The following is a 14,909-nucleotide window of genomic DNA, read 5'->3' on the forward strand; positions in this document are numbered from 1 at the left end:
CCGGGCGACCGCGGGCGGCGTTGCCGAGCGGAGCCGCCGGGCGCCGCGCCGCTCTCCTCGCTCCGCGCCTCTCCCAGGCGGAGTAAAGAACGGGAAATCCACTCACTTACCGGCTGCCGTCGCGGGGTTCGCCGCCTGCCCTTACCCAGCCTGCCGGTGAGCCCCAGCGCAGGCGTTCGCTGTTAGAAAGATCCACACGGGACAGATGGGGAACGTGGGTTTAATCAGCTTTGCCGGGCGCTGAAAGGAGCGGCGTGAGGCGGGTGGTGGGGTAAGGCACGAAGCGGGCCGTCAACTTGAGGGAAGGGTAGATACATGGCTGGGGGGCTCAGGCTGGCGTTCCCGCTCGCTGGCACCCAGCGCGCCTGAGGAGCGGAGGCAGGGGGGTGTCCCTCAGCGTACCCTGAAATAGCGCGCTGGGGACGGCGCCGAGCGGCTTCCCAGGTAGCGGCGTAAAGCTGAGGTAAGCGCCCGGGGATTGTAAATGTGAGATTCTATAAACTGGCTTGAAACCCTCAGGAAAGACATTCGGGTGCTGAGTTTGCATGCCCTGGTTTGCTACCTTATTTTGTACTCGTTACCTTAAAACGAGAAGCCGAGCGTCGGCCTCGCGTGACGCAACAGATCCGGGATAAACTCCGCTCGGCCGTGAGCATCTGCAGGCTTGAGCCGGCCTGGTCCTGTTGCCCTTACTTAGGGAGATGTCTTGGCCGTAGCCAGCAAAGGTGCAGGTGGGCCGGCTGGCGGAAATCTGGAAGGAGAATTTGAACCCTTAAAACCCTTAGCCGGGCATCGCCTCTGTTGGTGCAAAAGGGCACGTTCCTCCAACAGACTGTGTCTGTTTTCTGTGGTTTGCAGATACCGGCTGTCACCCACGTGCGTTTCGCTGGCCAGAAGACATAGATGTCCCCTGCGACTGAGTCCTTGCATGGGTGTTTTGAAGATGAAAAGCTACATAAACTCTTGAAGCGTACCACCTGAGGACATTGCTACTGACACGGACATCATTATTTATTTACAGATGCTTTAATCAGGAGGAGCTTTTTTGTAAACATGAATTGCTGGGCTCTTTCCTTGAGGTGTCGTTTCTTGTTTCATGCTATTGAAACATTAATCTTAACTTATTATGACTCCTTTGTGTTGGTCAGCTCTCAGGGACATTTCCCTAGGCTTGAAAATGTGGGAGCTTTCAAGAATGTGTCAATCGTGCCAACTCAAGCCACTTGTGGGCTGCCAGACCGAAGTACTTTCTGTCATAGCTCAGTAGCTCTTGAAAGTATTATGTCCTGCACCCAGAGGTTTTGTGTTCAGGAATGTCCGTACAGGGCATCGCCTTCTTCCTACAAACTGCTTCTTTCAGAAGGCCTTGGTACCTGTATCACAGAGGACAAAAGGGACTTGCATCCAGGGTCCTTCAGCAATGCTTCCAGTTTTATTTTTCATAATCACAAGGATTGCTTCTCTACTCCCCGTTCTCCAAGGCTTGCAGCTTCATTTACGTTAACTGTATGGTTGAAACCTGAGCAAGAAGGTGTAATGTAAGTAGTGTTGAAGGTGTTTACTTTCCTGGTGCTCTTAAAAAAATTGATCGTTGTAGTCACGGTCATTATTAGCAAGCTATTTAAAATTTTAAAAAGGTACAGTGAGAAACTGTGACGTTTTAAAGCCGTATTTAGGTTGGGGTCTTTGCAAATGTCAAGACAAGTAGGTTCAGTTTCAATGGCGTTGGCTCAGATGAAAGCAATTGGACTATCAGTGGGAACTATTCATACATAGTGTGCATGTCTATTCTTAAAAATCTAAATTTGTGTTTCTAATTCACACTCCTTCTTCTAAAAGCTGCTAGAGAAACACGTCTGCAGTTTGTGCTGTTGCTGCTTTCGTGATGGAAAAAAATGATCTAAAATTTTAGGAATCCCCCAATGCAAGTTTAATCCTTAAAAACAAACAAGGAAACCCCCCAGATCTTCCAAAATGAGTATTTCAGAGCTACAGAAGAGTCGTCATAGTTTTTCTGGAATATCTGGGGAATGTTGATGGAATGAGAGATTGTGTTGCTACTTTAATGAAAGATTCCACTATTCAAACTGCTAGTGAAGTTGCACTAGGTGTTCACAAAATAGATGTAGCTAAGCATGCTTCCCCTCTTATTTGCCTACAGATCACATTTTTAGCAAATATTGCTGTTAAAAGTGTCACTTTCGATTGACTGGGCCTTACTATAGTGAAAAACTTGCTTTTTGAAAAATGCATCGCAAATCCTGCAAAAAAAGTTCCCTTAATTTATCACAAAATGCAGAGCCTCCTACTATTTCTTACCCTGGTTGTGCAGATCTTCTTTAAAGCACACAAAAAGTACATGCCTTCAGAGTGTGTCACAAATGTTTTTGTACTTGTACTCATAACTTATTCTTAGAATGAAAATAATGATCTGCTCTGTTGTACATTCTTGATACTTATTTTGCATGCTTTGGTTTGAGCTTAAGTTAAATCAGCTCATCTGACGGTATGTGTAAAGGTGTCTCTGGAGCTTTGGCCTAGTGTCTTTTATAGACAGCATTTTCTACATAAAGTTTGAATCTTGAAAGCTGGAGAGTCTGTTCCTGGGGTTGTGCTATCACTTGAGTTCATGTCCACACACGTGCGGGCATATCAGAGTCTTGTTCAGCAGCGCATATGCCTAACTTAAAGCAGAAATGTCCTGCTAATTTTCAAGCAAGCTGTTGCAGTGATGTGTTGAGTGAAATCTGTGAAACTTTTGTCAATGGGATAGGCGTTTGCTTGCATGGAGCCTAAAACAATGAAATGTATGTCCTTAGTTTTGAATGATTAAGTGCCATGCAGAAACCAGACTCTACTGATGTCTGATTATCCAGGGACTAGTGTGAAACATTAGCGTCCAATTGCTACTGGGTTAATAACTACACATTGTACATATTCCTGTTCAGCGGGTTTTATAGATCACTTTAAAATCTAAATGTTGTTATTCAGTTTTTGTAATAGATCACTTCATTCTTTTGCCTTGTGAGATTGCTGCTAGTCAACACATAGAAATGGCAATGGTAGAGCCCAGTCCTGAAAATTGAATTTGGACAACAGTTATTCTGGTGGTCAGGATGATATGCCACTGTCCAGACTCTTTTTTTTCCCCACTATTCACAGAAAGAAGTGTGTCAATTTTTCTTTCAGACCCAGAAGGCATTCTACAAAAGAGAAATAGTTTAACAGTGAAGATGTTTTTCCTTTTATTGTATTGGTTTAGTCAGTCCTTCAGGTTGGCAGAAGGAGTTTGACTTACCAGATGTCCTACATTTTGCAGTCCCTCATGGGGAATTGTCTCTGTCAGACATCATTTGCGAGACCTTTTAAACCCCATTATCACAGCAGAGGGACTTCACGGAACTGGGACTCAAAGTCTTCATGCTGCCACCAAAACGCTAGGAAGATGAGCCAGAACCAGCCGCTCATTTTACCAGTAGAATAATTGAACGTTTAACAAGGTATTTTGTTTACTGGCAAAGTGCTCTTATATCAAGTACAGCAGACCCATGGTTTTTGGGCATGCCATACTAATGTGTTTCTTTGTACTGAATGTTATATGGTCTGGCTGCTAGAGAGCACTTAGGAAAGAAGCTAGGAGTATTGCTGTACAGTATCCCATTGCATCCTCGTAAAGGGCATGGCATTTCTCTGTTAAGCATGTGCCCATGTAAGAGAATAGCAGGATTTTTCTGCTAGAAGTTACTGTGCTGGCTGAAGTGAGAGATACTGATGCAAAGAGCCAAAGTCTGAAGGCCCTTTACAGACTGTGACATTCTGGGGGAGCAAATATATGTGGATAATCAAAGACACCAAGAATTTTCTTCATCAATTTTGTAAACCAAGTTTTCTTATGCGAATCTGGGAAAGAATATACTTTCATACAAAGAGAGGAAAGTCAGGTCATGTTACAGACTTATTTGAAGCCCTAATGTTCTTCTAAGATCTATGGCACAGATATTTGCAGGTATGCCTTTAAGTCACTGCATATTGGAAATCTTGAAGAAAAGCAAGAGAATAGTGAGAAAACACTGACATTTGTACACCAGTCTTTACATTTACTTTCCCTTTAGGCAGTAAGTGAAATAAGTGAGCAGAGCTCTTGTTCCTGAATTTTATTCTTTCCCCATGCTTCCTCTCTTATGGCATGTACTCATCAGTTAATATAAATGCTTTCAGAAAGCCTGTGCGTAGCCTGTAAGTAAGCCTTGGCACAATAGAGGAGATTGTATATGATGATAACCCTTTGCAATGCAATAGGATAAGAATATGAGTAGAAGCTTAGCATGTATGAGTAATCATTGCAGGCAGTTTATATCAATTTAGTGTGAACTGGGCTAACTGGAAGTTAGATGACCAGAAGACATTGGCAGTAGGAGAAAAATGAGCTGGGACCTTTTATACACAAAAGTCAGAGGGAATGGCCTGATTGTGAAGTGGGCAGTAGATGTATTTTTTAATCTTTATTTGTCTAAAGGACTAAAATCGTATCCTGTTACTTTGTAACCATTCAGATGTTTTACAATAGGAATTAGACTGAAAGGGAGAGTTGCCTTAAGATACCATATATCTGATTTCGAACCCGTGCAGATGTTCCTATTTGCAAGTGCTCCAGTTAATGTGTGGGGATCACCAGTGCAGCAGTGTTAGGTGCTCTAGAATATTTTTGTCTTTGAAAGCTGACCAAGCAGATTTGTGGTGTTTGCTTTTTTTCCCTCTAACCCCACCATAGAGAATTGTGTAGTCAGGAATTGGCTCTGTGGGACTGCAGGTTACCAGAAGTTGGAAACTTCACAAAGAACAGTGGTTTCTCTCTGTAATCATGGCTGGAATGGAAAATCGTGCTCAGAGTCAGAAGTAATGCTTATGCATATTTCACCTATGTTAGTGGTAGTTTGCTCCCCCCCCCCCGCTGCTCTGTTTTCTGCCTCTTGGTTTTTCTCTTTCAGTAGTGAGTCACAATTCACATTTGTTCTTTCCAGTTTTCAAAGTGATGTACATCAAGGTCGCTTCCCTTCTTAAAGTCATGACACCTTTGGGGATAAAAACAATGTGGGGATGTTTGTTTTAGATAACTAAAAAAACAAAAAACTGGATTATCCAATTATTGTTTATCCAGGAACTGGGTAAATCCAGTTCCTAAATATTTTGCTACTTAGCTGAGCCTTCCCTCACATTTATTATCTAGCAAAACTAGCATGTTTACAAGCAAACAAAATATTGAAAAGACCAGTTGACAATATATTAAGAAACATGTTTTTAGTAAGGTTTGGAGAACAGAAGTCTGTATTTTGCAAGTTGTTTTATTGACAACATTCCAGCAGGCTAAATGAATTAATTTTTCTCTTGGATTTAAAGGTGAATTAGTGAATAATGGCAGTATCAAAGAACAGCCCTTTTGATACTTTTATAAATCTATAGTAGGTGAAGATGCTTATTGGTATACGTGTTGTGTCTGTTTCCACGCCGCTCCCCCCCCCCCCCCCCCCCCCCGCACAAAATATATCTGAGTAAATCCTGGTCTCATACAAATTTTATATGCTTCTCTCTTGTGACTTAGTGCACTAATTTAGTCTGGTGGAACTGTTAAAATATTTGGCTTTTCATGGGTTAGTAAATTGGGGACTGGATTTCTCAAGCAGCTGAAATGGGAATGAAGAACTTGATAATTTTTGTTGTACCGATGATTACCTTAATAAAATGCATAGCTGTTTCACAAGCATACCTAGCCTATGCTTTCTCAGGACCCTTGACATCATGGTGATTGGATTGGCAAAAATATTTCAGCAGCTAGATATGCAAAGTGGGTTGCTACCGATGGTATTCTTTGTACCTTATATGTCAGTGTTGCATTTCATATTGATTTGAAATCTTTGTGGGCGAAAAAAAACCCTGACAAGTGGCTGCATAGCCTTCTTGCCTTGCTCCTGTTCTCTTAGGTTAAAGAAAGGCTGTGTCAAAGGGGGGGTGTTGCTACCTTGCCTGGACAGATTTGGCAGAATCATGGAAGACTTATTTCCAGAACATGTAATTCATACTGCTTTTGTGGTTATATTACATTTGCCTTGCTAGACTAAGAAATATGTAAGTGCCTCCACAGAATATACTATGTTGCACAGCTTTGTGTGAAAAGTGCAGCAGAGACCTGCACAGTGCTGGCCAGCCACTGTGGTTTCTGTCATGGAACCCTGAAGAGAGGAGGCAAAGTGGACCCCTTTTCCACCCCCAGTGAACTGGGGTTGCATACACTAAATTTTAAAAAAATACATATCTCATAGATTAAGACAGAAAATATCTTTGTTAAAGTTCTTTTACACTTAGTACATCCTGACTTTCACTGTCACTGAGCATCTTCTCAAGAGCTGTATTTTTAACGTTTATTTTAATGCGTTCTGGTTAGCATCACTTTACAGGATAGCACCTTGGCAAGAATGTGTGTATGTGTATGCCTCTGACCTTATGTTGTTTTTCTTGGTTATTTCCAAAGGTGTGTGATAGAAAAGGCTATTGATGGGCAGACTGTGTTCAAACTCACAATCTCTGAGAAAGAGACCATGTTTTATTATCGCACAGTAAATGGTTTGCAGCCACCAATAAAAGTAATGACACTGGGGAGAATCCTTGTGAAGAAATGGATTCATCTTAGTGTGCAGGTGAGTAAAATAAAAAACATTTAATATTTGTTGAAATACAACATTTGTGTGGGAATGGTATAACTGTATAAATATAAAAGGGTAAATTGGGGAATGTAAATGACAAGTCTTGAGTCTTGTAGGTAAGGATCTTAATTTGGGAGCTCATTTTGAGGCGATTGCTAATTTTGCACTGGAAAGAAGTGCTGTGCCCATTCTTCAGAACAAACAAGACTGAAAATTCTCACCCTTAAGAACACGAGTATTTGGGGTGAAGAAAAGCTACTTATTTTCAACGTTACCAATAAGTCTTGGGTCTCGGAAATTATTTCCTGGAAGAGAGAACGTCATCCTCATCTATACATGCTAATCTCTTTATCTTACAGAGGTGTAGCCCATTTAATTTTAAAAACTTCTTACAGTGCACATAAGTAAACATGTCTGGGTTTGTGCAGGATCAATCAAGCAAGTAAGTTACAGAGCTATTACCTCTTATTTTAAAAATATGATTCGGAATTGTTAAAACACAATCCTTGTGTTCCAGAAGTCTCTGTTGACATAACTTTTTAATAAGTGTACAAATATCCACCGAGGATAAAGCAAAAATGAGTTTGTTAAAATTTAAACTGTATGTACAAAAATCAGTAAACAAACACAGAAGAAATTAAAATTCAGTTATTTGCATGTCTTGTAATTCCCAACAGACACTCTAGTAAATTCTATTTGTAAGCCAAGTTCAACTAATAATTATAAAACACAATTATCAGGTATTGAAATGTTTATCTTCTCCTTCCTTCATTTCCTTTATCCATTCTATTAAATTTCATTTGGTTTACCGCACAATCAAGAATAGTTTCGCTGCTTTCTTGAAACTTGCTAAAAGGTATTGACTGTGATTTGGATTTTTAGTGCTGATCTTGTCACTTGTAAGAAGTATCTAAGCTGACGTCTTGATTTTTTGCAGTTTTCTTTTTTCCAGGATAACAGCATGGTAGTGCAAATAAGATTTTGGCTGTTGGATTAAAAGAGTGACCTTAAGGTAGAACTAATGAACTTTACACTTCAAACACTCCAAGGGTGCTATATTACTGCTGCTGCTGTCAGCCACATTTTGTACTAGCCTCAGAAACTGCTAAAGCCTGGGATAGCAATATGAAGAGTGAAAGGGCTGGATTTAAATACACACACGTATCTTGAATTGTATTACAAAGAACCCTCAAGCACTCTGTAGAATTTGGTCCTTTGTTTCTTTGGGGAAAGTTGTTCAATGCATAGCAGGAGTAAAGAAGTGTAGCTTCTAGACCCTTAAAGGGACGGACTGCAGGCTTAACTTCTTCAAGTTTCTGAGCTCAGGGTAGAACCTTACATTCTAGGATTCAACTTCCCCTTAAAGGTGATAGTGGTTGCAGCATGATCCATTTAGCACTAGGTCTGGCTATGAAACTTTAGGCAAAAGTGGGGTTTGTTGTTGTGGTTTTTTTTCTTTCTGTTTTAGTAGCTGTCCAAAAGTGTTTTTTTCTATAAATGGAAAATGAGAATATGAGAGAGACCATACAAAAATATGCGTAAGTAACATTCATATGGAAGCGTCTGTCTTCAGACAATAGTCGTATTTGATGATGATATGTATTTATATATCATGATGATATATATTTGAATGTAGGTGTTTCCTTAAGCTGATGAAAAAAGTCTTCTGAAGATCAAGCACTATGTAGTTTTATAGGCATTAGTAATTTTAGTTAAAGGCAGTGGGAGAGCCTGAAGTTTACACCTAAAAGTACAAATCACCTGATCTTACCACAAGTGTGACTTTTGACTTCTCTAACTAACCAGCCTTCTTCCCAGGTGATGCCCATGCAGTAGGTAGGGGCACTGCAGTGTGGAGGAGAAACCCTTCGGTGGGCTGTAGGTGAGCTACCTGGGGTAGAGGCAGCAGAGGGGGCTGAGTGCAATAATGGCCTACTACTGCCTCAAGCTTTTCCAAGTCAATCTGCCCATGTAGCCTTCCATGCTGTCTTGACGAGGTGAAACTGCCTCTAATACCTGTAAAGGATTAGCAATCTCAGTTCTGTGTCACTGTTGTAGGTGTAACCTTTATTTTCTAGCAAAGACAAGCCTTAGGACTGAGCTCTGTGGCTAGTAAATTAGGAAAGTCTGCAGTCATCCTACAGCCATCCTGGTTTTGAAGTAGTATGTATGGTGTTACCAGTGCAGCTGATACAATCTCCTTCTACAGAAACAAAAAGGAAATTGTTGTTGGATGTGAAATGTCATGTATGTGACTGTGATGTTTAGCCATAAGCTATTAGGTTTAACTAAACCAACAGCAGATTCAGCACCTTTTTAGGTACTTTGCAGAATTTGGAACATTATTTGGCATTCTTTTTATTGCGGATCTAGTGTGACATGTCCTGGTGGGGGGGGGAGGGAATCTATTTAGACTTGTTTGACAGCTTGCTTGATATGGTGGGTTTGGGGTGGGTTTTTTTTTTTTTTTACTAAAAGAAAATAATGTTTGTGAATGTTCTTTTATGGGGCAACTAAGTACTGTTCCTGATAAGACAGTTGAAAATGTGGAATGGATATTTTCGTGCATGTAACAAAAATTGTATATGTGAAAAAGTGTAATTAAAAAAAAAAAAGGAGGGGGGGGGCAAATAGCAGCATTGCTGTATTTGGAGTTGTAGGACCCCTAAAAACCTCATCTGTGAATTTTAAGACTGAGAGGGTTGGGATGTGATGCTGCTATGTTAAACAGAATTTTACATAAAGAAAGTATATTCTCTATGCATGAAGCATAATAAGCACAAGCTATTCAGATCCTTTTTTAAAAAGTTTGTACTTTTATGTACTTTTACAATTTTTAGGTAATATAATTCTGATACCAGTGGTAACTGAAGATGTGTGTGGTAACAGGTCTGTTGTTTGTTATGAAAATGTTTAAACTTTATGCCAGAGGTGTGGGCATCTAACCTATTGACAGCTGTTTTGGTTTCCCAAAAATTTAAATTAGAAGCATTAAATGCTGCAGTTAATATCCCCGGCCTTCAGTATGCATGACTCTTTTGGTAGATGAAGCATATTTGGTCCTTGTTTTCCCTGAAACTACAGAACTTTTTAACAGTGTAGCTTTTCTTTTAAATTCTGTGGTGGTTTAGGTCTGTGTAGGAAATGCAAGTGACAACAGTGGGTCAAAATAGTTAATGTTGTAAATTGTGTTGCATATAAACTCAACTGATATTCTCCACAGTGTATTGCAAAGTATTGTTCAAAGCCGTGCACAGTATTGCATGTTTGACTGGCAGATAGGGAGGAAAAGAAGTTTTTGGCATGATGCCTTGTTGCTCACTGACTGCAGGCTAAATTACACATACGTCTAATTTGGGGTGAGTCTCATTTAAGACAAAAATTTTTTACTGAATGCTAGCACTTACTAATACAGTTAGGAAATAGGGGTTTCTAATGGGTCCTGCCCCTGAGAAAAAAGCAACACCTGTTGGTTGGCTCACAGGGAATTTATGCATCCTGTTTGTGACAGTGCATGGGCGAAGGACAGGGGTGGACTGGCTGGCGCACTCAGTGGCTGCAACCAAAGAATAGGGGATTGAGGCGCAAGGCTTTGCATGCCAAGCTGGTAACAGGAATAACAGCTAAGGGAGACTGTGGGATTTGGTTTTGATAAGTGTTTTTGGCAGACTGGTGAATTTTTGTGCTTGTTTTTTAGCAGGTTGGTTGTAGTTTGCGGAGAGTGTGTGAGTAATATAGCTGACCATGAGACAGACCACTCTGCCAAGGAGCTAGGGTCCAAGTCCATCTCTGAACACAGGTATGCCTAATATGAGACTGATTCGGGCCAAAACTCTCCAAAGCCAAGCAGTCAGTAGGAGCTGGGAGCCTGCAAACAGGGGAGTTCCTGCGGTCAGTAGGAAAAACTGAACTATCTGTATATAAATGCTAGGCAACAGACACCATGACAGAGGAGTGTGAAGTACCGGTTGCAGATGTAAAACTGAGTTTAGAGAGAGCAGAAATATGGTAGATTGACAGATATGTTTGGAATTCAGGTGTAGGAGCATATGCCTATTCAGGAATGATAAAAGTGAAAGCTAAATGGTGGAAGAGCACCGAATAGTAATTAAATGATAAGGGGGAAAGCAAGAAGAAAGGACAGCACAGATTGAAAATAATTTCTTTGGAATAAAATAATTCTAGGGGAAGAGAAGGCAAGTAAATGGGTTCTACTGAGGTAATCTAGGAATTTAAATCCTTGGGTCTAGATTTAGATGTATAATTTGTTAGAGAGAACTGCTACTAAGAACTGTGTCATTGCAAAGACTTATTCTCCATTTTATAGCTGGGAAATGAAAGTTCTACTAACAAGAGCAGGGCCCAAATATTCCTGTATGCTCTGCATGAAAGGCTTCTTCATCAACTAGTCACTGAAGCAGAAAGTCTGGATACCAGCTTTGTTAAGTGATGAGGGCATTATTAGACATGTGGGTGTCAAAAATAATGTTGAATATTCATAACTAGATTCAGATGAAATAGAAGAATAGGCAGTTCTTTGGTTCTGTAGGTACACTTTTGGGTTTCAAAGAGAACAAACAAATAGGACTACTTTAATAAACCAAGGTGAACTGCAGAGCCTGTAGATTGAATAGAAAAAAGGCCTGGAGGTTATTAAAAATAAAAATAATACAATTAAGAGGAATCTCTGCCCTTAACAAAGGAAAAAATTGGAGATGTAGTGCCCAGGCTTATCTGAGTGAATAAGCACCTTTGCAGTTGGAGATGGCAGAGTCTGCAAGCACTGGGCAACGGGGAAGCAACTTTACAGAGAATGCTATGTAGAAATAGGAATAAAACTGTGAAGATGTAAAGCTGAATTAGACTTTGCAATGACTGTTAAAGGGTAAAAAGTTCTAAAGATTATTTTTTTGTGTGTGTGTAAGAAGGCAAGACCTGTGTACAGCGAAGGTGTGCTTGAGATTAAGGATCATTTGAGTAAGGTCCCCAGACTAAATAAATACTTCTGTTTTCAATAAGGATAATGATAACAGTCACAGAGTAAAAACAAGCTGGGTAACAGAAATGAATGTATGGAAACAGAAGTGATCATAAAGAGGTAGAAACATTTGCAAGCTTATTGTGTACATGCTGATGCAATCAGATGGTCTTTGTCCAAAAATTCTGAAAGAACTGGTACATAAAATCCTTTGACAAAGAGATGTTTTATGCAAATCTGCCAAGTCAGAGGTGGAGCTGTAATGCTTACATTTGGGAGGAAGTGTGTCATGCATTGATGCTGGCCAGCAGCCAAGCACCTAGGCCCCCCTCATCCCTGCAGTGGAACAGGGGAGAGAATAGCAATAGCAAAAGTGAGAAAACTCATGGGCTGAAATGAAGACAGTTTAACAGTTGAAGGAAGGGAGGTGAAATGGGAACAAATGATGCAAAGGCAATCACTTGCCACCTCCCACAAGCAGACCACTGCCCAGCAAGTCTCTGAGCAGCAGCCACCTTGGAAGTAAAATCCCTGTCTCCCCAAAGTCCTTCTTCTACCTCAGTTTTTATTGCTAAGCCTGTGGTTATACAGTATGGAATATTCTTTTGTTCAGTTTGGATCAGGTGTCCCAGCCGTGTCCCCTCCCAACTTCTTGGCCCAACCCTAGCTTACCACTGAGGTGGGATGGGGGGGCAGAGTGGGAAAAGGGAAAGGCTGGACACTGTTCAAGTGCTCTTCAGCAATAGGCAAGATGCTAATGTGTTATTAATGCTGATTTAGCCGCAAATTCAGAACACAGCACCGTACAGGGTGCTGTGAAGAAAGTTAACGCCATCCCAGCCAGAGCCTGTACAAAGAGGAAGGAAAAAGGATCTTGGCAGTGCAGACCTATTTGTCTTGACACAGTGGCATATGAGGATTTAGAAAAGATCTTTGAAGGAATAGATAAAGATGTAGAGCTAAATGAAAAAGGGGGTAAAATGCAGTGTGGATTTACTAAAGGTAGCTCATCACTGTCTAACCTCTTAGCTTTTTTTGATGAGAAAACTGATTTTCAGGCAAAGTCAATCTGTCAGATTTCCTCTATCTGGAGTTCAGTTTAGCATTGATGTGACAACCCGTGAGAAGTTGTAGGGTCAAAGGGGATGCTCATAGGGAAGGTTGGCAATAGGTACTGCTCAAAGGAACTTGCTTGTAATGCTGGGGGCAGGGGAGAAGGGAGGCAAAAAAGAATTTAATTCCTTGAGAAATTAGTCTTTGCACCAGCCTTGTGTTATGTCTTCATTAATGATCTTGATAGAAATATTAAGAGTGTACTGATAATAGTAGCTGGTGACAATGTGGAGAGGCATCATCAGGAAGAGGAACAGTAAGATGTCATACAGGAAGAATGGCATGACCGAAAGGACTAGGGTAGTTGGTGTGAAATAAAATTTGATATTACAAAATGTGGCATAATGAACTTGAAATCCCTCACAAAATCTTTTGCTAAGTAGCTAATCATTAGAACATTGCTGAAGTAGTAGTCCCAGGTAGTAATGGTGAGTTACTGGCATGATGTGGCTACAAAAAAGGCATGTGTTGGGGAAACATATCAGGAGAGGTGTTCCCAGTAGTGACAGAAAAGCATTATTGCTGCTGCTCCAGACTCTGGTGAGATTTTGTGCAAAATCTTGGGTACAATTTTTGTCATTTATGTTTAAGGAATATAATTCGGAACAGAGCTACTAAGTCAATCACGACAGTGAAAGGCTCTATGCAGGCCTTACAGAAGATGACTTGGAGAACCTTCTTTTTGGAATTAACTATAGTGAATAGTAGGAGGTCATACAGTTTTCTTCTCTGAATCTGTTGAGGTGTAAACACCAGGTAGGAAAAGGGACTATTTCAGTTGGAAACTGGGTCTGTCCTATTGCAGCAGAGTGTTTCTGAAAAAGCATTCTGATCAGAATAGTGGGGATAAGAAAAATCATAGAATCATAGAATGCTTTGGGTTGGAAGGGACCTTTAGAGGCCATCTAGCCCAAGCCCCCTGCAGTGAGCAGGGACAGCTTTAACCAGATCAGGTTGCTCAGAGCCCCGTCCAACCTCACCTTGAATGTTTCTAGGGATGGGGCCTCCATTATGTCTCTGGGCAACCTGTTCCAGTGCTTCACCACCCTCATGGTAAAAAACTTCTTCCTTACATCTAGTCTAAATCTATTCTTCTTTAGTTTAAATCCATTATTCCTTGTCCTGTCACAACAGGCCTTGCTAAAAAGATTGTCCCCATCCTTCCTATAGACCCCCTTTAAGTAGTGGAAGGCTGCAATAAGGTCTCCCTGCAGCCTTCTTTTTTCCAGGCTGAACAACCCCAACTCTCTCAGCCTGTCCTTGTAGGAGAGGTGCTCCAGCCCTCAGATCATTTTTGTGGCCCTCTTCTGGACTCGCTCCAACAGATCCATGTCCTTCTTGTGCTGAGGGCTCCAGAGCTGGATGCAGTACTCCAGGTGAGGTCACACCAGAGCAGAGTAGAGGGGCAGAATCACCTATCTCGACCTGCTGGCCATGCAGCCCAGGATGCGGTTGGCTTTCTGGGCTGCAAGTGCACATTGCCGGCTCATGTCCGGCTTTTCATCTACCAGTACACTCAAGTCCTTCTCTGCAGGGCTACTCTCAATCCCTTCATCCCCCAGCCTGTATTGACGGGTTGCCCCGTCCCAGGTGCAGGACCTTGGACTGGGCCTTGTTGAACTTCATGAGGTTCGCACAGGCCCACCTCTCCAGCTTGTCCAGGTCCCTTTGGATGACATCTCGTCCTTCTGGCGTGTCAACCGCACCACTCGGCTTGGTGTCGTCTGCAAACTTGCTGAGGGTGCACTCGATCCCACTGTCTATGTCATTGAGGAAGAAAATGTTTGGGTTTGGGGTTGTTTTGTTTTGTTTTAATTTAAATTCAGTAACTTTATTAAAAAGGGTAATGTGATATACTGCATCCAACAGGAAAAGATGGGAATTCATATCAAGCAGTTTTTATATAGCTGGACTGTGGGATTTTTTCTTCCCCCCCCCCCCCCCCCCCCCCCCCCCCTCCTTCTTGCGATATTACTGTAACAACCACTGCCAGCAGGATGTTGGACATGAGTCACTAATAGTCTGGGAATGGACTGTTGAAAAAGCTACTTCAGACTAGATGGCAACAGTCTGAGAGTAACTTCATACTTTTTGATAGTTTATGCAGCCTTCTTAATATG

At 41.4% G+C, this 14,909-nt stretch overlaps 1 protein-coding gene across 1 annotated transcript in view; it reads left to right on the plus strand.

The window, feature by feature from the left end:
• The first annotated feature begins 1,053 nt into the window (after positions 1-1,053).
• USH2A (usherin) overlaps positions 1,054-14,909 on the plus strand; it is a 398,473-nt gene continuing 384,617 nt past the window's right edge. Inside the window, exons 1-2 of the mRNA XM_075707636.1 lie at positions 1,054-1,538; positions 6,527-6,692. Coding sequence (XP_075563751.1) covers positions 1,054-1,538; positions 6,527-6,692 — 651 coding nt within the window. The remainder of the gene's footprint in view (positions 1,539-6,526; positions 6,693-14,909) is intronic.

This window comes from Pelecanus crispus, chromosome 3 (genome assembly GCF_030463565.1).
Source record: "Pelecanus crispus isolate bPelCri1 chromosome 3, bPelCri1.pri, whole genome shotgun sequence".
Taxonomy (NCBI): Eukaryota; Metazoa; Chordata; class Aves; order Pelecaniformes; family Pelecanidae; genus Pelecanus; species Pelecanus crispus.